This window comes from Mesoplodon mirus (genome assembly GCF_964341445.2).
Source record: "Mesoplodon mirus genome assembly, chromosome: X".
Lineage (NCBI taxonomy): Eukaryota > Metazoa > Chordata > Mammalia > Artiodactyla > Ziphiidae > Mesoplodon > Mesoplodon mirus.
In genome coordinates, this window is record NC_138981.1 from 48,004,100 (window position 1) to 48,026,287 (window position 22,188).

At 47.8% G+C, this 22,188-nt stretch overlaps 2 protein-coding genes across 7 annotated transcripts; one reads left to right on the forward strand and one right to left on the reverse strand.

Annotated features, from left to right (window-relative positions):
* Positions 1 to 84: 84 nt before the first annotated feature.
* On the forward strand, positions 85 to 14,830 carry RIBC1 (RIB43A domain with coiled-coils 1). Of its 6 annotated transcripts, none has more exons than XM_082609463.1 (8): positions 85 to 255; positions 582 to 674; positions 6,970 to 7,174; positions 8,783 to 8,864; positions 9,069 to 9,413; positions 13,527 to 13,645; positions 14,075 to 14,455; positions 14,593 to 14,830. In XM_082609463.1, exons 3-8 carry the CDS (start codon positions 7,058 to 7,060, stop codon positions 14,635 to 14,637), a joined length of 1,089 nt encoding a protein of 362 aa, XP_082465589.1. In that variant the 5' UTR covers positions 85 to 255; positions 582 to 674; positions 6,970 to 7,057; the 3' UTR covers positions 14,638 to 14,830. The 6 variants fall into 6 exon arrangements, with proteins under 6 accessions (XP_082465589.1, XP_082465590.1, XP_082465591.1 ...); XM_082609465.1 differs by having other exon boundaries at positions 86 to 255; positions 7,058 to 7,174; positions 14,617 to 14,830; XM_082609461.1 differs by having other exon boundaries at positions 89 to 255; positions 7,058 to 7,174.
* Positions 14,831 to 14,949: 119 nt separating this feature from the next.
* On the reverse strand, positions 14,950 to 17,334 carry HSD17B10 (hydroxysteroid 17-beta dehydrogenase 10). The gene is made up of 6 exons (XM_082609475.1): positions 17,246 to 17,334; positions 16,722 to 16,886; positions 15,931 to 16,095; positions 15,674 to 15,802; positions 15,487 to 15,595; positions 14,950 to 15,287 (listed from the first exon to the last, which is right to left on the reverse strand). The coding sequence occupies exons 1-6, from the start codon at positions 17,270 to 17,272 to the stop codon at positions 15,097 to 15,099; spliced, it is 786 nt and encodes a 261-aa protein (XP_082465601.1). The 5' UTR covers positions 17,273 to 17,334; the 3' UTR covers positions 14,950 to 15,096.
* Between the last annotated feature and the right edge of the window lie 4,854 nt (positions 17,335 to 22,188).

Below are 22,188 nucleotides of genomic sequence, written 5' to 3' on the forward strand. Positions count from 1 at the left end.
CGGGCGGGGCCTTCGGGCTGACGTGGAGGTTTTCTTGATCCGTTGCCAGGGCGCGAGGTTACGACAGGCGCTAGGGCCCCTCCCCCCTTCCTTGTCGCATGGCAACGCAAACACCCAACATAGTCTTGGAAGAGGCAGGCGGGGCCGGGAGGAATCTGCAGCTGTTGGGATGGGGGAACCCGTCTGAAGGAGCAGATCCTTGCGGAGACAAGCCAGGAGTCACAGCAGGATTATGCCCTCCAGGGCAAGAGGAAGGTGGGAGCTCGGCTGAGGCTTTTGCCTGGCCGGCGGGAAGGCTCTAACAAGAACGGGGTCGGGAATTGGAAGGACCCCAGGGAGCGGAGGGCTGTACAAGAAGGAGGGGCCAGCGGGAGGATTCCGTGTTAGAGTTCAGATCTTGCTGAGGGTGGAGTAGGGTTGGAAGTGGAGTGGGGTGGGGTTATAGGTGGGATGGGGTGTGAAGGGGGATGGGGCGTGGATGGAGATGAGGGTACTCTGGAGCGACTGGGATACGGGCTGGGGAAAACTATGGCCAGAGGTACTGTCCCTGTCCCCCGCCTCCCTCCTGTTTCTCCAAGCAGAGTTCAGAGACTGCCGCTATAGCTGCTATAGTCTTGGACCTGATCCTAGAACCAACCTGGGAGCTTCAAAATTGGGACTCCTTACTGAGAAAGGTATTTTGTGTGAACCCCTGGGAGTCAGGGTCCCTAAGCCAGTGCTCTCCACCTCTATCCTTCTTCCCTTCTCCCCCCTTCTTCTCTCTCTCTCCATGCCTCACCCCCATCTCATTCCCTCCTCTCCATCCCCCTCTGCCGTCCCTTGCTTCCTCCCTTCCTCTTCTCTCTCTGCCCTCCACCCCTATTCAACCGCCCTGTTGCCCTCCTTCCTCTTTTCTCCCTCTGCCCCTGACTCTGCCCTTTCTGTCCCCTTCCCCTCTGTTTCCCATCTTTCTATCCCTCTCCTCCATCCCCTCATCCCCCATCACCTTATACCTGCTTTTTACTAAGCAATGGCCTTAGCAGTCCAAGAGGCTGTCTGTGGAATCTTCCCCTTCAGTGTGACCTTATATTGTGGTGACAGATGGAATGAGTAGGCTGGTGTTGGTGCTTAGACATGAAAAGGGTCTGGTGGCTGCCACAGCCATTCCTGTAACTATTTTTTAAATGACGTCTGGAGGCTGGGAAGAGTCTTAAAGCCTTAGGACAAGTCCAGGAAAGTGAGAAAGCTTGGTTGATGCAATCTAGTAAATGAAGTTCAGTTGGGAGAAACAGTCATGATCAGGCTGAGGGGATAAAATGACCAAAGGACAGCAATCTCATGTAATTGACAGGAACTACTGTTCCATTTAAGATGAAATGGAGCTTGGGGGGGGGAATCAAATTGGATCCCTACTTCTCACACCATATACAAAATGCAATTCCCAAATAGATTAAAAACTTAAAAGAGGAAAGCAAAACTTTAGAAATTTTAGAAGAATATATAGGAGAATATCTTTATGACCTCAGGGGATTTCTTAAATAATAAAAACTTTTGAGCTTAAAGGAAAAGATTGGTAAATTTAACTACATTCAAATTCCTCCAAATTACAACATAAAGTGAAAAGATGGTAACTGCACACAGAAAGCTTCTAAAGTTTTGATACTGTTCTATTTTCTGGGTTCTGTGGAGGGTTCACAGGTGTTCATTTTGTTGTTACACTTCATAATTTACATGTGTTAACCATATTCTTTTGTGCATATCAACTGTTACCATAAAATTATTATAAAATAATAATAAAGTGAAAAGACAAGCCACAAATTGGAGATGTTTGCCACAGGTAAACTAAGAAATGATTAGTGTGTAGAATACATAAGGAACTCCTAAAATTAATAGGAAAAGGACAAACTGATTTTTTTTAATGAGCAAAAGATATGAATGGGCACTTCATAGTGCCCATAGAAGAGAAAGAAAAATGGACAAAACACACATGAAAAGATGTTGCACCCTCATTAGCAATAAGGAAAATTCCAATTAAAACTGATAATTATAATTTTATACCCACAAGTTGGCAAAAATTAAAAAGTCTGTAATATCCAGTGTTGCTGAGGATGTGGAGTGGCTAGAGTTTTTATACACTATAGTGAAAGTATAAATTGGTACAATCTCCTTGGAAAACAACATTATCTCGTAAAGTTTAAATAGGCTTATGCCCTATGATCCAGCACTTCCACTCCTAGGTATATGCTAGGGAAACTTTTCCACCTGTATATATGTCTCTTTTAATCTACAAGTCCCTCCTCTTTTCCTCTTGCAATTAAAAAATAAATAAACTGGGTTGTTTGTGCTGCTGGGTTGTTTGCCTAGAGTCCTAGTCTCTCTTGAACCCAGTTCAGTCAGGCCCCACCAAAAATGTTCTAATCAAGGTCATCAGCAACCCTCCCCTTCAAGTTAGTCAGTTCTCAGTCTTCATCTTACTTAACCCATCATCGGTTGCTCACCCTCTCCTCCCAAAAGCACTTTCTTCACTTGGCTTCTCAGGCATTCCCGTTTTTTCTCCCACCTCACTGGCCACTCCTTAGCCTCCAGTGCTGGCTCCTCCTCTACCTGTCGCCCCTGAGGCATTCTTAATTACCTACAGTCCCTTAGAGATCTCTCACTGCCTCCTAGCTTTAAATTCCTTATATCAGTCAGGATGGGCTAAATTATGCTGAGGTGACAACCAACCTCAAAATCTCAGCAGCTATATGTGGAAGCTAATAAATACAACAAGCTAGTAAATATGACATAAAAGAAGCAGACTTACAGATATTGAGAACAAACTAGTGGTTACCAGTGAGGGGGTAGGGGCAATATAGGGGTGAGAGAGTGGGAGGTACAAACTACTGGGTGTAAGATAGGCTCGAGGATGTACTGTACAACATGGGGAATACAGCCAATATTTTGTGATAACTGTAAATGGAAAGTAACCTTTAAAAAAACTGTTTAAACGTGTGTTGTGTGAGTTGTGAAAAAAATAATATCTACTTCATAGAAATATTAAGAAGAAAACTAGTAGGTCAAAAATAGTCAAATATCAGCATTTTCATATGGTGCAACCTAATAAATGAGTTACTAATACAACATGCTTATAACTGCACCTTTTCAGTAAATACTCAGTAAATGTTAACTGTGATGACAATAAAAGAAAAAGAAAAAAAAGAAAATAAAACCATAGGCTATATAAAGCTTAGTAAAAATATGTGCTACATAAGAACAAATTGTTTCTGACAGAGGCCCTGAGAAAGCCTTAAGTGATCTAGTTTTGTTTATTTTTAGTTTCAAGCTATGTTACGGGTGGGTGAGGTTGCTGGTTAACTAAATTCCAGTTAGGCAAGGTCCTGCTATACAGAAGCCGAATAATAAAATTATTTTTTAAAAAAACTGTTTAAAAAAAAAAAAACTAAGGACAACCAATCCAAACAGCCACCTAGGCTTTCTCAAATAAAGCAAGCACTTCAGCTATAGCCAATCAAATAATTTCCTTGCTTTCCATCTCTTCTGTTTAAAGATCTTTCCCTGAACTCTTCTTCTTTTTTTTTTATAAATTTATTTTATTTTTATTTTTGGCTGTGTTGGGTCTTCATTGCTGTGTGCGGGCTTTCTCTGGTTGCGGCGAGCGGGGGCTACTCTTCGTTGCAATGCACAGGCTTCTCATTGCAGTGGCTTCTCTAATTGTGGAGCACAGGCTCTAGGCGCGTGGGCTTCAGTAGTTGTGGCACAAGAGCTCAGTAGTTGTGGCACACAGGCTCTAGAGCGCAGGCTCAGTAGTTGTGGCACACGGGCTTAATTGCTCCGCGGCATGTGGGATCTTCCCGGACCAGGGCTCGAACCCGTGTCCCCTGCATTGGCAGGCGGATTCTTAACCACTGCACCACCAGGGAAGCCCCCTGAACTCTTCTTAACCACTTCTGGTTTGGCACTGCCTGGTTTGTTTTTTGCTCAGATAAACTCTTAGAAAAATGTTTTTTTAAGTCTCAGCAGTTCATAAAAACAAAGATTTCTTGCTCCTGCTTCTTGTCCACTGTGGGTTGGCTACATCTCTGCTCTGTCATCACTCCAGGACTGAGGCTGAAGGGGCAGCGCTCACCTGGGACAATGCCGGTCCCACAGCAGAGAGTGAAGAGAGAAAGTGGCTATCATGTAATGGCTCTTAGTTCTGCTTGGGAATGGCACACGTCAATTCTCACATTGCAGAGGGCAAAGCAGATCATGTGGCTAAACTTGAGGACAATAAGATAAGGATATAGAATCCTGTAAGGAGGAACAGCAAATTTTTTTTTTTTTTTTTTTTTTGGCCACATGGGGCTTCTGGGATCTTAATTCCCTAAGGAGGGAACAAGGGATCTAACCTTTGTCCCGTGCAGTGGAAGCGCAGAGTCCTAACCACTGGACCACCAGGGAATTCCCAACAGCAAATATTTTTGAACAATAACAAAATTTACCATACTATATGTATGCTATCAATGGGTATCTAATCGACCTCTCAAACTCAACACTTCGAAACTGATCTCCAGATCCTCATCCCATTCTGTTCTCCCCACACAGACTATTCAGTTGATAGCAACTCCTCTGACTGCCCCAGCCAAAATCCTTGAAGTCATTCTTAACACTGCTCTCTCACAGCACATCCAATCCATCAGAAAGTCCTGTTGGCTCTGCCTTCAAAATATATCCAGAATCTGACCACTTCTTGCTACATCTGCTGCTACCAACCTGGTGTGAGTCATCATCATCTCTTGCCTGAATGACTGCAATAGCCTCCTGTCTGGTCTCCCTGCCTCTAGCCTTGCCTCCCCTCCCCTCCAGTCTATTCTTAACAGAGCAGCCAGAGAGATCCTTTAAAAATCAAAGACAGGACACATCACTCCCACTGCTCAAAATCCTTCAATGGCTGCCCATTTCTCTCAGAGTAGAAGCCGCAGCCTTTACAATGGTCTATAAAGTCCTACATGCTCTGCACTCCCCACCCAATCTCTCTAATGTCATTTCCCACTCCTCCTTGCCTCCCTGCTGTCCCCTTGAACGTGTGCCTCTTCTGTCCACCTTAAGGCCTTTGCACTTGTTCCCTCTGCCTGCAGTGCTCTCCAAGTTATCTGCATAGGAGACTCTCTCACCTTCTTCAAGTATTTGCTCAAATATTACCTTCTCAGTTATGCCTCCCATGACGTCCATATTTAAAATTGCAACACGCCCCCCACTTCCTTGGCACTTCCAATTCCCCTTATCCTGCTCTATATTTTTTCCCGAAGCACTTATCATCTTCTTACAAACTATTTAACGTACTCCCCACTAGAAAGTAACTTTCACAAGGACTCAGATTTTTGTCACTTTCGCTCCTTGATGTCTCCCAAATGCTTAAAGGATCATCCGACAGTAGGTACTCCATAAATATTTGTTAAATGATAGAATGAACATGGGTGAAAAAAGCAAGATGCAGAATAATGCATACTGTGTGATACTCCATAAAATTCTGAGACAAGAAGATGTTTTAAAATATTGTTCAGGGAGTCACGCACACACAGTATATTAATGCATATTAGTAAGGGAATGGTAACATTTTGGATAGTGGTTATCTCTTAGGGTAAGGATGAGGGAGGAGAGACATAAGACCCTTCAACAGTATTGATCATTCACTATTTCTTAAGTTGGGGAGTTGGTTCATGGGTCTCTTTTATCATGCTTCCTAACTTACATATGGCTTATATATATTCTCTTGTATGCATCAAATATTTTAGTTACAAAATGGTTAAAAGAGAGAGAGAGGGCTTCCCTGGTGGCGCAGTGGTTGAGAGTCGCCTGCCGATGCAGGGGACACGAGGGGACACGGGTTCGTGCCCCGGTCCGGGAAGATCCCACGTGCCGCGGAGTGGCTAGGCCCGTGAGCCATGGCCGCTGAGCCTGCGCGTCAGGAGCCTGGGCTCCGCAACAGGAGAGGCCACAACAGTGAGAGGCCCGCGTACCGCAAAAAAAAAAAAAAAAAAAAAAAAAGAGAGCGAGAGAGACCGGAACTAGCTATACGAGGAGTTGAAGAATGGTGTTCCAAACAAAGGAACACAGTGTACAAAGGCCCTGAGGTGGGAACAGTTGTAGTGTTGGAGGACTTGATAGGAAGCCAGTGTGCCTGGAGCACCGTAAGCAAGGGATAGGGAGGCGTGAGATGAACTGGAGAGGTGTGCAGGAACCAGATCGTGAAAGCCCACAGTAAGGAGTTTGAATCTGATTCTAAGTGCAGTAGGAAGGCAGTGGAGGATTTTAAGCAGGTGCAAGACATGAGCAGATTTAAGTTAGCAGAAGTGGTTTGGGCTGTGGCTTTGGCTGGCTCACGTGCCAAAAGTGGGCCTCCCAAAATATGAAGGAACACAGGCAAATTTAAACCCTCTAGCCTTTCATTTGACTGGAGAATAAGTAATAAAAATAAAGGGGGAATGGTGGTGGCATTTTACGGAAACGGGGAAAACTAAGTAGAACATAATGCAAAAGAGATGTTGTAAATGAGTTTGAGACTTGGAAAGGTGAGCAGGGGTCAGATCATGAAGACTCATAAATCTGGCAAAGGGCGTTGGACTTGATCTTGTAAACACTGGGGAACCATTTGCTTTAAAGCTGCTTTTAAGGGTTTTAAGCTGAGGTGTGCCATGGTCAGATTTGCTTTCAGAAAAATCACTTTGGTAGCCAAGGCAGAGAAAGAGGTAGAGAGCATAACACTGGAGCAAGGGAGGCCAGTGAGGCTCCTGGGAATACTGTCTGGCACCAGCTTGTGAGGCCTGAATTAGGGTGGTGACAGCAGAGATGGAGAACACAGATATGAAATATGTCAGGAAGTAAAATCAGTAGGAATCAATAACTGGTAAGATACTGTGGGGAGAAAGGAATGGGGGTGGGGGTGTAGTCAAGGAGGATGGTTAGCACTGACTGGCCATTCACCTCACTCTTTTTTTTTTTTTTTATTAGTTTCTGCTTTATAACAAAGTGAATCAGTCATACATATACATCTGTTCCCACATCCCTTCCCTCTTGCGTCACCTCACTCTTGCTCCAGATGTATAAGGTAGACCCACAACCAGATCCCAAGGAGGTGGAAGCCATAGAGGCTAGAAGAAATCAAGAAAAGGAGCAACAGAGCCGATTCTTCAGTGTGTGGACCAGAAAAATGCCGGTGAGTGGGCAGCGGGGACTTTCTCTGGACCAGGGGCCACCTCACTCTTGCACCTGGAGAGGAACATAGCAGTGCCCATCACAGCCCCTCCCTGATGCAAGCAGACTGTAGGGCTAGAAAGGAAGGGGGAGGGTGAAAAGGCACCCACCCCCACGTGTGGGAAGGGCCTGGGAAAGGGGACTGGGGGTGCAGGGGAAGAGACTGGGGGAAGAGGAGCCAGTGACAGCTGACTTCTCCAGTCAGCTCTGGGCCAAGTGGCCTGGTTCTCAAGAGACAGGCAAATGGAGCCGAAAGAAGTCTATAAAGAATATTTGGGGGCTTCCCTGGTGGCGCAGTGGTTAAGAATCTGCCTGCCAATGCAGGGGACACGGGTTTGAGCCCTGATCCGGGAAGATCCCACCTGCCGCGGAGAAACTAAGCCCGTGCGCCATGGCCGCTGAGCCTGTGCTCTAGAGCCCGTGCTCCACAACAAGGTGTAATGAAGAATAGCCCCCACTCGCCATAACTAGAGAAAGCCCACGCCCAGCAACAAAGACCCAACTCAGCCAAAAATAAATAAATAAAGAAAGAAAGAAAGAAAGAAAAAAGAATATTTGGTATTGCATGCATATGCCTAAAACTCTTTCTGGAAGGCTACATAAACCGTTAACTGTTCCCTGGTGGTCCAGTGGCTAAGACTCCGCACTCCCAATGCAGGGGGCCCGGGTTCGATCCCTGGTCAGGGAACTAGATCCCACATGCCACAACTAAAAGATCCCATATACTGCAACGAAGATCCTGCGTGCTGCAACTAAAACCCAGTGCAGCCAAATAAATAATAAAATAAATAAATATATTTTAAAAAAAGAAACCGTTAACCAGCCTGAGGGACAGAGATGGGAGGGACACTTACTCTTCACTAAACTGTATTCCCTTCTGCACTATTTTGAAACATTTTAAATGAATTATAATCAAAATAAAGAGAAAATATTGATAGTTTAAGAAAAAACAGATTGCTGGCTGGGTGGATGAGTGGTGTGACTGAGATCTAGTTGGCAAGCGTTTCCTCTGGGCCTGCTCTGTGCCAAGCACTGGGTTGGGCAGTAGGGATACAAAGCTGACTAAGGCCCAGTGTCTGCCCTTAGCAGGCTCACAGTCTGGTGTAGGAGATAATCAATAGAGGCAAACTTCATTATAGTGTCAGCAGTGGGCCCTAGATTATATGGGAGTAGCACCTGCTGGAGGGGTCAGGAAAGTGAAGTCTGAGCTGATGTTAAGGGATGAATATAGGAGTTTGGGTAAAGAGGGGAGGCAAGAGTGTTCCAAGTGGAGGGAGATGCTGGAACAAAGGCTATCAGTGTGAAACAGCCTGGGATGTGCAGGGAACTGTAAGCAGAGCTTCTGAGGGTGGGAAAGGGGAAGAGGGTGAGATGAGGCTGGAGACAGAGGAAGAGGCTAGACCACTGAGGGACTTACAAACCATGCTGAGATGGTAGAATATTATCCAGTAGGTACTGGGGATCCTATAGGAGGATTCTGAAGCAGGTAAATTCTGAGCAGTCTGTGTTAGAGCATTCGAGGCCCACTGCTGGGCCTGTACCTTGATTTAACTCATTTCTTTGGGATCAGGTGGATGCTGAAGCCCTGAACAGCCACATGGAAGAGAAAAAGCTTTGGAAGGCAAAAACGCAGAGCAAGGTGGCAGCTTATGGTAAAAGCCCAAGGCCAGGGGCCAGACAAAGGGGAAAAGCAAGGGCCTGAGTGGGATAAGGCAGGGCAGTTCTGCTTCGGAGTGGGGCCTGAGGCCTGGGGTGTGGTAAGACAAACCAGATTGGCCTTTGGGAACAGTGGCTGTGCTGAGTGGGCTCTGTCCCTCCCGTGGGGCCTTCTCCATGCCCCTACCCACCACCCCCAGATACCAACCAGGCGCAGTATGATATGGTGGCTCAGACGCTAGAGAAGGAACAGGCAGAATGGACACCTCAGCTGGTCAAGAAAATGCACGAGTTTCGGAAGCAGGAGAAGCAGCTCAAGAAAAGCCGTGAACTTGACTGTGAGGATTCAGACCGACTCTGGAGGGAGTTTCCAGCTCAACTTGGTGACAATGATCCCCACTGGGGCCCAGCCAGCCTGCAGTGCTTCTCTGGGGAAGATTGGTACAGGGCCACATGCCTGAGAATGCAGCAGGAGGAGTTCATGTGCAGCCTGCAGAAGCCGCAGCAAGAGCAACAGCAAGCCAGAGTTGAGGAGATCTGCGCAGGTAAGCAGCGGGGGCCCTCCAGGCTGTGGCCTGAGGCCTAGTGGGGAGTCATCCTGAGCTGGATACAGTGCCCAGAAGACCAGAACTGCGTGGGGAGGTCCAGTTACCCATAGGGGCTGATGCTGAAAGGTTAGACTGAGCAGGCCCCAACCTCCCTGACTTCCTTCATCAACTGACAGTATAGCCACTGATCCCCAATCAGCCTGGCACTCCATTACCTGGAGGCAGCAGAGTGAAGACAAACCTAATGGCTCTGCTGCTTACTAGCCGGTTTGGGCAAATGAATTTTCCTCTCTGTGCTTCAGTTTCCTTATCTTTAAAATGAGGAAGTTAATCCATACCAGATAGAGCTCGTATGAGAATGAAATGAGATACTGTAAGTAAAGCACAAGTGTCAGTGCTCAATAACCAGTAGCTACTATCAATATTACTATGACATCTGTGGCCATGTCCCCCTCTTCCATTAGAGTAAGCCTTTCACGGGCAAGGACCATCTCTTATCTACTCACGCTGCTCACCTTTAAAACCACGCCTGTTATAGCACCCTGTTCTGTTATACCGCTTATCACAGAGGTAACTAAGTATCTGAAAGTACTTGTGGAATGTCTGTCTTCTCCCCAAAATGTCAGCTCACTGAAGATGAACCACATATCTCATTTCCACCCCTATATCCCAGTTGCCTAGTACATTGTCTGCCACAGTGTCAGGAGCTCAATAAGTCATTGTTGAATGAACAATTGAAGACCAAAGTAAACAAGAAAGGCACCCTACCCTCCAGGAACCCACAGAACCATGCCTTCCAGAAAATCAGTGTAGAGTAAGAGGAAAAGATACACGCACAGGTCATTTACCAGCACATATCTATACTTTAACACCGCGTTAGGTACTATGAGAGGTACTGTGATAGAAGTATATATAGGACACGGAGGGAACATCAATATGGGAGTGGTCAGTTCTCACAAAGGAAAGGAGGCAGGGTAGGGGGTTGGCACAGGCCCGCTGTCAGGAACCAATTTTGGAAAGTTGGGTACAATTTCGGCAACGTAGAGAGTGGGAATGAGAAAAGGTCATTCTAGGCAGAGCGGGTAGCAAAAGGAAGAGCTAACCTTTGCTGAGCGCTTACTGTGTACCAGACACTGTGCCAAGCTTTCTACCATGTACTAACTCATTTTATCCTCACAACAACCCTATGAGGCAAGTACTAGTAGTATCCCTATCTTAGGTGGAGGAAACTGAAGAACAGAGATGTTAAATAACTTGCCCCAAATCATACAGCTAGTGGGTGATGGAAGCGGGAAGTGCGGGAAGTGAACTCAGGCAGGCTGGCTCCAGAGCCTGCACTCTTGACCGCTAAGCCACACTTGCTGTCAGTCACCATGAGAAACTGGGGACTCAGAGGCCAAGGGAGAAGTTTCAGGGAGGGAGTCATCAATAACGTCAAATGCCCCAGAGAAGTTCAGATAGGAAGAGAATGAGACTTGAAAATGAGATTTGAAAAATGAGATTTGGAAATTAGGAGTATTTGGTGATTTTTGTCAGAACAGTCAGTCGCAGTGGAACCAGGGGCCATCTGCCCAATGGCAGCAGGCAGGTGTACGAGAAGGTAGAGCAAGGCAACAGGGACTGCAGAATGCTGGGAGAGAGTCTGTGTAGTGTCATGGAAGGAGCATGGGCTGTTTCCTCGAGAGATCTGGATTCAAATCCCAACTTACTATTTGCTGGCTGTGTAACCTTGGGCATTTTACTTCATGTCTGGACCTCATCTGAAAAATGGGGCTCATCTTTCCTCTCTGGGTTGCTACGAAGAGTGAAATGAAACAAGGCACCCCTATCCTCCCTTCCCCCTCCCTCCAGTCTCTGAAATCTGTGTCCCTGTGCCTCTCCAGAGCCAACCCCTCAACCTATGCTCTGGACCCCATTCCCCCTGCCTCCCACACAGGCTGTGCTCCCCTAGGTACTCCCGGCTGGGTTCTCAACACTTGCCCTTCCACTGGCCCCTTCTGTGAAGGCTGTAAGCATGCTTGTGTTTAACCCTTCTTAGGAAGAAAACAAAAGTCTCCCTCCACTCTGTGATTCCTCTAGATGCTGTGAGCTAGCTGTTTTCCTTTACAGCCGCATTTTCTGAAAAATCTGCTTCCACTTGCTCTTTCCTTCCGAACTTTCCAGTCACACCTCAACCCCTGAGATCTCATTTCTCCCCACACAGGTTCACTGACACTACTCTTACTAAAATCATCAATGCCCTTTGTGTTATCAGGTACAAGAGGCTCTGTTCAGTCTTCTCTCCTTGACTGGGACTTTCTCGCTACACTTGACTCTGATCACATCTTCCTTCTTGAACCTCTCTCTTCCTTGGCTTCTGTGACAGCACATTCTGCCTGTAGCTCTCCGATCATTCCTCCTCTGTCTGCCCTTTACGGATTCCTCTTCCTTCTACTTCTTCCTTCTTGAGACTCTGTCCTGGCGCACTCCTTACCCTGCATACTTGCCTCAGGCACCCTCGGTCCTCATTCTGGTTTCAGCTAAAATGTCGCCACCTCTGTGCTGAGGACTCTCTACCTGCAGAATCAGATATCCAGGTGCCTGCGGACCACCTCCAACTCAGCTTCCTAAACAATTCATCAGTGCTCCCTAACCTGCTCTGAATTCTGTATCCTCTAGTTCCAGTGGTGGCCACACGATGCATGGAGTCATCCCAGCCAGGACCCTGGAAAGCATCCAAGCCTTTCTTCTCCCTTACTCCCTCATCCAATCCATCAAGTACTGCTGATGTAACCTCCATATATTTCCCTTCCCTCCTTTCTATCACTGGCCTGGTTTGAGCCCTCCCAACTGGCCTACTGCCTTAGCCTCCAAGATGGCTTCCCTACCTCAACTGTCTCCCACCAGCCTGACTGTCCTCTATACTGGCCACCAAAAGGAGCTTTCTAAAATGCAAATCTGTGTCACCCCCTTACTTAAAATCCTTCCATGTTCCCCACGACCTTCAGGGTCAAGTTTTTAGTCCTTAGTCTGGCCCCTGTAGAGCTCCCCAGTCACTTGCATTTTATGCTCTAGGAAGAGCAGACTATTTGTAATTTAAGATACAGACCATGCTGTTTCCTGATTTCCTTCATTCATTTGATAAATATTTACTGAGCACCCACTATGTGCCAGGCTCTGATGCAGGTGCTAGGGCATGGTAGTGGATAAAACAGACAAAAATCCCTGCTTTCACAAGGGTTACCTTCTAGTGAGGAGAGAGACAGGCAATAGACAAAAATAATTAAGTAAAATGTAGGGTATATTGGATGGTGACAAATGCTAGGGAGAAAAATAAATCAGAGAAGGAGGATAAATGTTGGGGGCAGGCAGGTGGCAATTTTAGGTAGGAGAGACAGAAGGCCTCAGTGAGGCGGTAACATTTGAGCGAAGACCTGAGGGAGGCAAAAGAGCACGAGACAAGAGCAACGTTTATTGCAAATCCCCGAGGCAGGAACGTCTGGCATGTTCTAGAAACAGCAAGGAGACTCGTGTGGCTGGATTGAAGTAAAGTTTCAATACATTTGCTCATGCTGTGCTTGCAGCCTGGAATGCCCTTTGCCCTTTCTGACTATATGCAACATGTATTTCAAGGATCACCTCCTCCTGGAAGCCTTCCTCTCACCCAAAGCTCTCTTAATGCCCTACACACATCTCTGTCATTGCCCTTACCACATTGTGGTCTGATGATCTACATTTGATCCATCTCCTCCATTAGACAAGGAACTCTCTGAGGACAGGATCTAATTCGTTGGTATCCTCAGAACCCAACACATGGCCCTTAGACTGAGGCTCAGAGATGAAATGATTTCCCCAAGGTCACACAGCCCAGAAGCAACAGAGCTGCATTGAGACTCAGGTCCATTGGAGGCATCTTTCAGTGAGGCACCTGAGAAATTCTTGTTGCTGTCACTTTGGTTATCCCTGGCCCCAAAGAGTAGCTCCTTCCACACATCCCTCCAATGAGGACATTACCCCCTTCCGAAACATACATACACATACATCCACAAAGCTCGCTGAACAAATGGCTGAATGAGTGAACCAGGAATGCAGCAAGCCAGTACAGTGCCCTGACCATATTTCTCTGTGTAGATACGCTCAGTGAACAGCTGCGCCTAGCCGTGGAATTGCGGGCCATCCAGGTGGCCAAGCTGGAGCAGTGCTGCCGCGAGGCCATAAAGTGTGCCACGGCCAAAGCCAACAAGGCCCAGGTACGTATGGCCAGAACCATCCAGTGCACCCGGCTCTCCCCAGTCCCCTGAACAAAGTCCTGGGGAACCTCAGCCACATCTTTCCCCTCACAACCCTTCTCGAATCAACACCAGCCCTCTCATCTACCTGAGGATTTCCCCCTTCACCCAAGGGCCCTCTTAGGGCAGAAGGTCCCCTTCCCCACCTCCAGACTCAGGATGACCTGAGAACAGAACACTGCCCTCCCTTCCCCAGCCTCTTAAGTCTAAGGGCTTCCAGAGGGCAGGGGAGTTCCCTGCCCATTCCAGCCCTTCCCCCACCTTAAGTCACTCAAAGGCCATGCAATATCTGTTCCTTCTCTCCCTGAGTAGGGCCATGTCTCCCCCTCCCGTGACTGAGAGTTCCCTGAGGTTGGGCATCCAAATGCTCACATTCTGGGGCCCCACCAGGTAGCTAAGATGGCTAAGCAGCAGCGCCGTGAGCATCAGCACCAACAGGAGGCCAACCTCACGAAGATCCAAAACCAGATCACAAGTGACCTACTGACTGAGAACCCCCAGGTCGCCCAAAACCCTATGGCTCCCCACAGGGTCCTGCCCTATTGCTGGAAGGGCATGACTCTAGAGCAGAGAGCTGCCATCAAGAAAGTACAGGAGGTGCAACACCATGAAAAGGAGGCACAGCGCCAGACCAAACAAGCACTGGATACCATATGGGAAGGCCAGCCCATGTGCTCGGCCCAGGCAGCAATGGAGCTAGAAGAGCTGAATTTCAGAGGGGGACTAGGCTTCTTCAACCAGCGGCTGGCTAAGAAGCTTTTAAAGAGACCAGTGAGTTCTAGGGGGTGGCAGCAGGGATGAATGCCAAGGGAGGGTGGAGACAGATGGCAAGGGCCAGGGAGAGAGGGAAAGCCCATCACCTGAGGCCTCTGGATTTCTAACTGAATTCAATAATCTACACCAATCAGCCTACAGCCCAATATCACTTGCAGTTCAACACCAGCAGCCGCTGAGCTCAGGATGGTCATCTCTCCCTCCTCCCCCCATCAAGCTCACAGAGGCTGAGTCGAGAGGAAGATGATGCAGACCCGCTCCACCAATCCATTACCCAGTGGGAGAGCTGAGCCAGCACCCCCACCTTTGACCCTAGGTAATAAAGTTATTCACTAAAATCAAGGCCACGTGTTGTAACAGGACACAAAAGGTGTGAGGTACTGCCTTTCCCGCCCCACCCCTGGGCTCTGAGCATCCAACCCTGTCAGAGGCTTCACCCATTCACCTTTCTTCCCCATGCCAGTTCCCCCAGCACACAGTGCTGCTCGCTCCCCTGTGAGAAATAGACTTTATTAGGCACGAAGGGTGACTGGTGGGCAGAGGTTACAAAATGGCTACTGGGCTTCCTCCCAAGCTGGAGTAGGGTACTCCAGGAAGAGGAGGGACAGAGGAGCCTGTGTTCTCTCTGCCTTCCCCCTTCAAGGCTGCATGCGGATGGCCCCATCCAGCCGGATGACCTCTCCATTGAGGAATGGGTTCTCGATGATGGCCTGTACCAGATGAGCATACTCAGCAGAGTCACCCAGTCGGCTGGGGAAGGGCACCTGGCTGGCCAGGAAGTTGCGCACTTTATCTGGGAGGGTGGTCAACAGCGGAGTGCCAAATAGGCCTAGACAAGACAACCAGAGTCAGAGACCCACCCTCGCTTTCATATTGACCTGGTCCCTCCTCACCTTAACCCTACTTGTGGTGCTTCCCTATGCCCAGAGGTAGAAGGCTGCTGCTGTTTAGATGGTAAATACCTTCCCCTCTCAGTTGCCCATGGATCCCATCCAATCCCAGGTGTGGCAGGGAGGGGATATGTCTACCTGGAGCAATGGTCATCACCCGGATGCCCATGGGAGCCAGATCCCGAGCAATGGGCAGTGTCATGCCCACTATGCCCCCCTTGGAAGCAGAGTATGCAGCTTGTCCAACCTGGAGAAGGAGTGGAAGTCACAGGGGGAAGGGACCCAACAAGTCACCAAGGCACAAGCCTTGCGCCTACTCACACACCTGGCCCTCAAAGGCAGCTACACTGGCTGTGTTGATGATGACCCCACGTTGGCCTCCCTGGTCTGGTTCATTCTGGCCCATCTCACCAGCCACCAGGCGGATCACATTGAAGGTGCCTATGAGATTCACCTGGAGGACCAGTAGAGACATGGTGTAGGACCTAAAGCAGAAGCAGTCTTTTGTCCCCTAAAAGCTTTGGGGACACCCACAGCCAGATACTTCTTGCTACTACCCCTGGAGAACCTCTAAGGCCTTACATTGAGAACTCGCTGAAAGTCCTCCAAGGTATGGGCCTGGCTCTTCTTTAAGTTGTATGTCTTGCTGGCCACTGCAATGCCTGCACAGTTGACTGCCACATCCACACGGCCAAACTTTTCTTTTGCTAGAGTCAGGGCTGCTTGCACGTCCTTCTCTGAGGTCACCTTCAAAGGGAGAAGTGGAGAAGGTATTCATCTCCCATCACACACATACCACTAAATCTTGAGGAGGGGAGGGCAAGGCAGGTTCACTCTTTGAGTGACAAGAGAATTGTGTAAGCAAGGGAGAGGCCAGGAGAAAGAAAACTCGAGAGTGGGATAAAGGTGAAAATGTTAGGTAATACAGAGCAGTGTTTCAAAACATTTTTGAAATCCATACCCTCTTCTGATAAATTCACATACCCCTAGAGATTCTCAACTGCTGTGGATCAGAGAAGTTTTGAGAATTATTGATATGAAGATAATCTAGCTTTTTTGTACCCGTACCTGCTAAGATAATTTCGTCAAGCTTTACTTCCTGTAGTTTGTTTCATGAAAAGTTTTTTGACTTTGTAAATATAAAATTACAGGGCACAATATGTATTTTCAAACTATACATACTTCCTTGAGGAGATTCTGATATGGCCAATTCCCAACCCCTCCGTTGTGAAACCCAGCTTTAGAAATTCCTTACCGAAGGCGTTTTGAAAACGGCTCCAGCCAAAAGGGAAAAGGAGATGGGTCCACTGCCCACATAGACGGTACCCTTATGAAAAGGGACCCCATGGGAGAGGTGAGGTAATCCCACTTACGTCCGCTGGGGCAAAGGCGCAGTTCCTCCCTAACTTCTTGGCCTGGGCCTCCCCATCCGAGTTGGGCAGGTCCAGAAGTACAGCAGAGGCCCCCTGCCCCACCAGTCGCTCCGCCGTGGCCAAGCCGAGGCCCGAGGCTCCACCGGTTATTACGGCGACCAGACCCTGTGAAGAGGGGCACGGTCAACAACTATACTGTACAGACCACCCCCACCCTTGCATCTGCCCATTTCCCAGGCTTCTGCGAGGGAGGCTCCCGGTCACCCCTGCGGTTTAGCCCTGATGTGCCTCCTCACTTTAACGATGGGACCTCTGGGTGTCTCATCCCCAAAAAGCCCATCCAGACACCCCGCATGCACGTGCCACAGAGAGTTGACCTTCACCTCCCGAGGCCAACCGCCGCAATAGCAGGCCTCGATAAGAGTAACCCTTTCTCCCAGCACCGATCTCTCCCCCCTAGTTCTACGGCCGCGCCGTCCCAGCGGGTGCAGCGGGGCAAGAAGCAGGGACGAAGACCCGGTTACCTTCACGCTCCGACACGCAGCAGCCATCTTGCTCTGGCCTCTCTACAAGCAGGACTGCCGGGCGCTCGCTGGTTGGCCGAGGCAGAGCCGCGGGGCGGGGCCGGCGAGGCTGGCTGTCCGCGGCTGAGAACAAAAGGCGAGTGCCGGCGGCTAGCGTCCAAGACCCGAGAGCAGGCCCGGACAAGGTCCCGGCCGAGAGTTATTTCACCCGGGGGAGAAAACAACGAGTAGCAGCATCGCACCACCACAACCTCCGGCCTTTGGGCAGACGGCCAGCTCCGCTGGGCGGAGGGGGACAGGAGATTGAGCGTGCGTACCTTACTCCTCGGAAAAAGCCTCCATTCAACATTCATATGTTTATATCTGAGAGACTCCTATATGCCAGGCTCTGTGCGGGGCACTGGGGATAACCAGAGGAATAATAAAAGGTTCATGCCTTACGAGAGGGAAGTTGGAAAAAGTTCAGTTGGAAAAAGAGATAATTACAGTACAGACACACGAAGGAAGGGACAAAGAACCAGATTCTAGAACCCAGACATGGATATCCAAAGATGGAGATTCTGAGAGCCATGTACAGAGAAGTATGTCGAGGAAGAGATTGAGAGGAACAGAGATGACCGGCAGATTCTCAGAGATATGGATGTGGGCAGCCATTAAGAGAGAAGCTAGGAGACAGACATTCTGAGACAGCTGCTGAGAAGCACAAACCCAAAGAGGCATAAACAGAGAAGCCAAAAACATCTTTCATCAGGTCAGCCTTTGCTACTGTCTTCTTTGTCTAACCTATTTTAAACCCCAAAGCCCAGATCAGATTGGAAACATTTCAGATTGGACCTCAACGAGACTGTCATTTAAGACCCAGAACATCCTAGAACATCTTTTAACCAGTATCCCAATTAGAATCCTGAGCCCACCTAATCTACCTAATCTGACTTCTTTCTATGGAAGTATACTTCTCCCCAAACCAAGGTCTTCAGACCATAACCTTAGTCTACATTTTCAGCCTCATTCGATTGTATGTTTAATCTATCTGAAGTATCTCCCTTTGTGTTTTCCCATCCAGGAAGACTTCCCTCTGGGCCTCCTAAATGTTGACCACCGCCACACTCATGGTCACTACACCATATTCATCAAAGGATTTAATACCAGATTCACAATCTTTCTGACAACATGAAGCCCCCCAGCAGTCTATAGCACTCTTCACTGAGCCCAGTATGCTCCAACCACAGTGCCCTCTTTGTGTTCTTCTTTGTTTTGTTTTTTAATTTTTATTGGAGTATAGTTGATTTACAATGTTGCATTAGTTTCAGGTGTACAGCAAAGTGAATCAGTTATACATATACATATATGCACTGTTTTTTTAGATTCTTTTCCCATATTGGCCATTACAGAGTATTGAGTAGAGTTCCCTGTGCTATACAGTAGGTTCTTATTAGTTATCTATTTTATATATAGTAGTGTGTATATGTTAATCCCAATCTCCCAATTTATCCCTCCCCCCTGTGTTATCTTTTTTTTTTTTTTCTTTTTTGCGGTACGCGGGCCTCTCACTGTTGTGGCCTCTCCCGTTGCGGAGCACAGGCTCCGGACGCGCAGGCTCAGCGGCCATGGCTCACGGGCCCAGCCGCTCCACGGCATGTGGGATCTTCCCGGACCGGGGCACGAACCCGTGTCCCCTGCATCGGCAGGCGGACTCTCAACCACTGCGCCACCGGGGAAGCCCCCCCGTGTTATCTTTGAATTAGCTGTTCCCTCTGTTTGGAATGCTCTGCCCCGATCTTTGCATGACTGTATTTGTTGCTGTTGTTGTTGTTGTTTGGTCATTCAGAACTAAGCTTAAATGTCACCTGGAACTCTCAAGCTGTAAGCCACCTAGTTACTATCCCATTGGCTTGGAAGATGTCATCAAGAGGACGTGACCTCTGCTTGACCACAGAGCTGGACCCAGGCATTGGGAGACTCCTTACCCCTTCCTCTGTCCTTGGAATATATCCACCGTTCCCACAGGTGGAGCTGTTTTAAGGACGCAGCCTTGAAAAAGCAAGGTGTGACCATCTGGACTGAATACATGACTGAACCCCCTTAACGCCTCTATATAAACTTTTAAGATTCTGGCAGGTGGGTGCGGAGATCTACTCGCCTTTCGGCCACCCAAAACAAACCTTGGAAGTTCCCTTGCTCATTAAATCTGCCACCTACCAATGCAGAGCGGTCTGCCTCTTTCTTCGGTTTCTCCTTGCCCTCCCTGTTCAGGGGCCAGTTTTTGGATCAACACATTGCATGTTTGAATTCTCTGCATAGCACTTACAGGTCCATCACCTTTTTTCCAAACTTGGGGCCAGATATGCTTTGGAATTCAGAATTTTTTCAATTTTAGAAAGGAAGACATGTACCCTATATTACATAACCTTATACACCGCATGTACTCTATATTACATATTACTTAGAAAGGTCTGGAGCATCACTTATAATTAAACATTAATTTCTAGAGTCAAAAGTATGAAAATTCACACTGAGTGAATCAAGACTACAAATAACCTCATGCTACTTCAGATCAGGTTTTGTCACCTAATTAGTTTCGGCTCCAAAGTATGAAAAAACAACCTATACTTTTCAGGACTTTTGGCATTGTGGAATTGTGCCTCAAGGCTTTTGAGTCTCGTCTAACCTGGCCTTGTTTGTGTGTGTATTTGTGTTGTACTCCCTGTGCTGGAAGGTAAACCCCATGGCAGCAGGGTCTTGTCCTGCTGGTTTACCTCTTGGCTACCTAATGCCAAGGACACTGCCTAGAGTGTACTAGACACTCAATACGAATGAAGGAATGAATCAATCAATCAGTCAGCCAATCTTGGAAGAATTTGCTGGCCCAGCTTCATGATTCTTTCATCTGCTCAGCTCCAGGGACCTTCACCTCCTCTCTACTTTAACCACCTCTGTCTAAACCGCATTATTAACCTTGTCATGCCCTGGAATGACTCCCCCACATCTACACACCACTGTCTCTCACTCTGACCGTGTTCTCCCAGTCACCTCAGGTCTCCTCCTCTCCACCACTTCTCTTATCTCCTTGAACCCTGTTGATCTGTGGGCCTTTCTATTTTCTCCAGCCCAGCAGCCTCTTCCTACTTTTCTTCTGGACAGTGTAGACCCTCTCTCATTCCTCCTCTCTCTTTACCATTCTCACCAGTGCCCTCAACCCATTTACCCCTTGGCATTCTACCAATTCACCTCCTTGACTTTTCAACAAAGGATCTGAAGCCAGAGGTCTGGGTTTGAATCTCAGCTTCATCATTTACTAGCTGGATGACCTTGGGCAAGCTACTTTACTGTTGTGCCTCATTATCCTCTTCCATAAAATGGGTGTAATCAAAGCACCTCCCTTGTAGGGTTGTTAGGAATAAATGAGTTAACAACTACATAAGGAAAAGAAAAAGGTACTCAAGACAGTACCTGGCCTTTAGGAAGAGCTATGTAAGTGTTAGCTACTGTTATTCTTCAGAGCAGTGTCTCTTAGCCTTTTTTATGCTAAGAACACTTCTGGCAATCTGGTGAAGTCTAAGGAACCCCTTCCCAGAATAATGCATGCATGAGATAAATAAAGATTACAAAAGAAATACTATTACCAAAATAAGAAAGACATCTGTAATGTAGTTATATAAGTGCTTCTTTATTAATACATTAAATACCAAACTCTATCAACAGGTCTAGTGACTACGATGATTTCAAATAGTGATGTAATTTTGGGAGATCTGCAACAACCATGATATGCTATGAAAATTTGATTTCTATTGGTGACAAAGCCACAGGTACTGCTAATACTACTGTAGTTTGTTACCCACATGCCCTAGAAGGACATGCTACATATCTGTTGGTGATAGTGAAAATAAAGATGCAATTCCCACCCCCACCTCCAAGTCCATGGGCTCCCTGAATTCTCTCTACAGACTCTGAAAGGGCTGTGGACCCTGGGTTAAGAACTACTGCATTTAAAGCAAACAGAGGCTATTGGGTGAACACTTCCTCTCTTTTCACCTCCAACCTTGTCTCTACCCACACTCTCCTTTCCTTGGGTCTCAGAGAAGAGAGGTCCTGTTTGAGGCTTGCCCTTCCCACTGGGCTCTGGATCCCAACCCTTCCCACTTCCTTGGGGATTTGTGCCATTGAGCATCCCCTCTCTTATTGTTCGCGCCTCTGTCTGAAGATAATTAGAAAATAGGGAACAGGACTTCCCTGGTGGTCCAGTGGTTAAGACTCCACGCTTCCACTGCAGGGGCATGGGTTCGATCCCTGGTCGGGGAGCTAAGATCCCACGTGCCGCACCACTTGGTGCCGCCAAAAAAAAAAGGAAACAGAGCAAACTGAACTTTTGCACACACTCATCAGTTAGGGTGCATGAGGGCCAGAGGTGAGCAAAGAGTCATGTCAGGGACACCAAAACCCGCAACATCCAGCATTACCCAAGGGGTGTTAGCTCTACCAGGAGGTGAGCGAAGAGCAAAGGTGGTCTTCACTCCTGGGAGATAAAAACCACAGGATAACCCATTTAACCCTCGTGGGTGCCTGCAGTTATCCCTGCAAAGGCAGAGCTGCACTAGCTCCGACTCTGAGGTGACATTGGCAAATATAAAGGCCCCCAGCTGATGAGTATGGAGAGCATCTGAAGGTGTGCCTGTAATTTCTGAGTGAGTTGGGGCACAATTCAAATGAATGGTTTAAATTCTGAAGGAGTGTGTGGGATGTGAGAATGACTATGATGTTTATCTGAGAGCATGCTGAGGACTGCATGCTAGCTGAGTGTTTATCATTTGAATAAATGGGACTGATGTCTAAATGAGCCTGTTTGATGCCAGCCTAAGGTCATGATGACTTTACCTTTGCCCAACTCAATGGTCGTTGTTCAGCCTTTGTGTAATCAGGACTTTCTGGCTGCATCTGACATGGTT

Excerpts from the sequence above, each read along its gene's own strand:
- RIBC1 (XM_082609466.1), top strand. The coding sequence starts at position 7,058 with ATGTATAAGGTAGACCCACAACCAGATCCCAAGGAGGTGGAAGCCATA. Across the intron at positions 7,175-8,782 it reads TGTGGACCAGAAAAATGCCG|GTGGATGCTGAAGCCCTGAA; the intron begins GTGAGTGGGCAG and ends CTTTGGGATCAG. Across the intron at positions 14,470-14,564 it reads AGACCAGTGAGTTCTAGGGG|ACTGAATTCAATAATCTACA; the intron begins GTGGCAGCAGGG and ends TCTGGATTTCTA.
- HSD17B10 (XM_082609475.1), bottom strand. The coding sequence starts at position 17,272 with ATGGCTGCTGCGTGTCGGAGCGTGAAG. Across the intron at positions 16,096-16,721 it reads GCGCCTTTGCCCCAGCGGAC|GTGACCTCAGAGAAGGACGT; the intron begins GTAAGTGGGATT and ends CTCCCTTTGAAG. Across the intron at positions 15,288-15,486 it reads GGTGATGACCATTGCTCCAG|GCCTATTTGGCACTCCGCTG; the intron begins GTAGACATATCC and ends TGTCTTGTCTAG.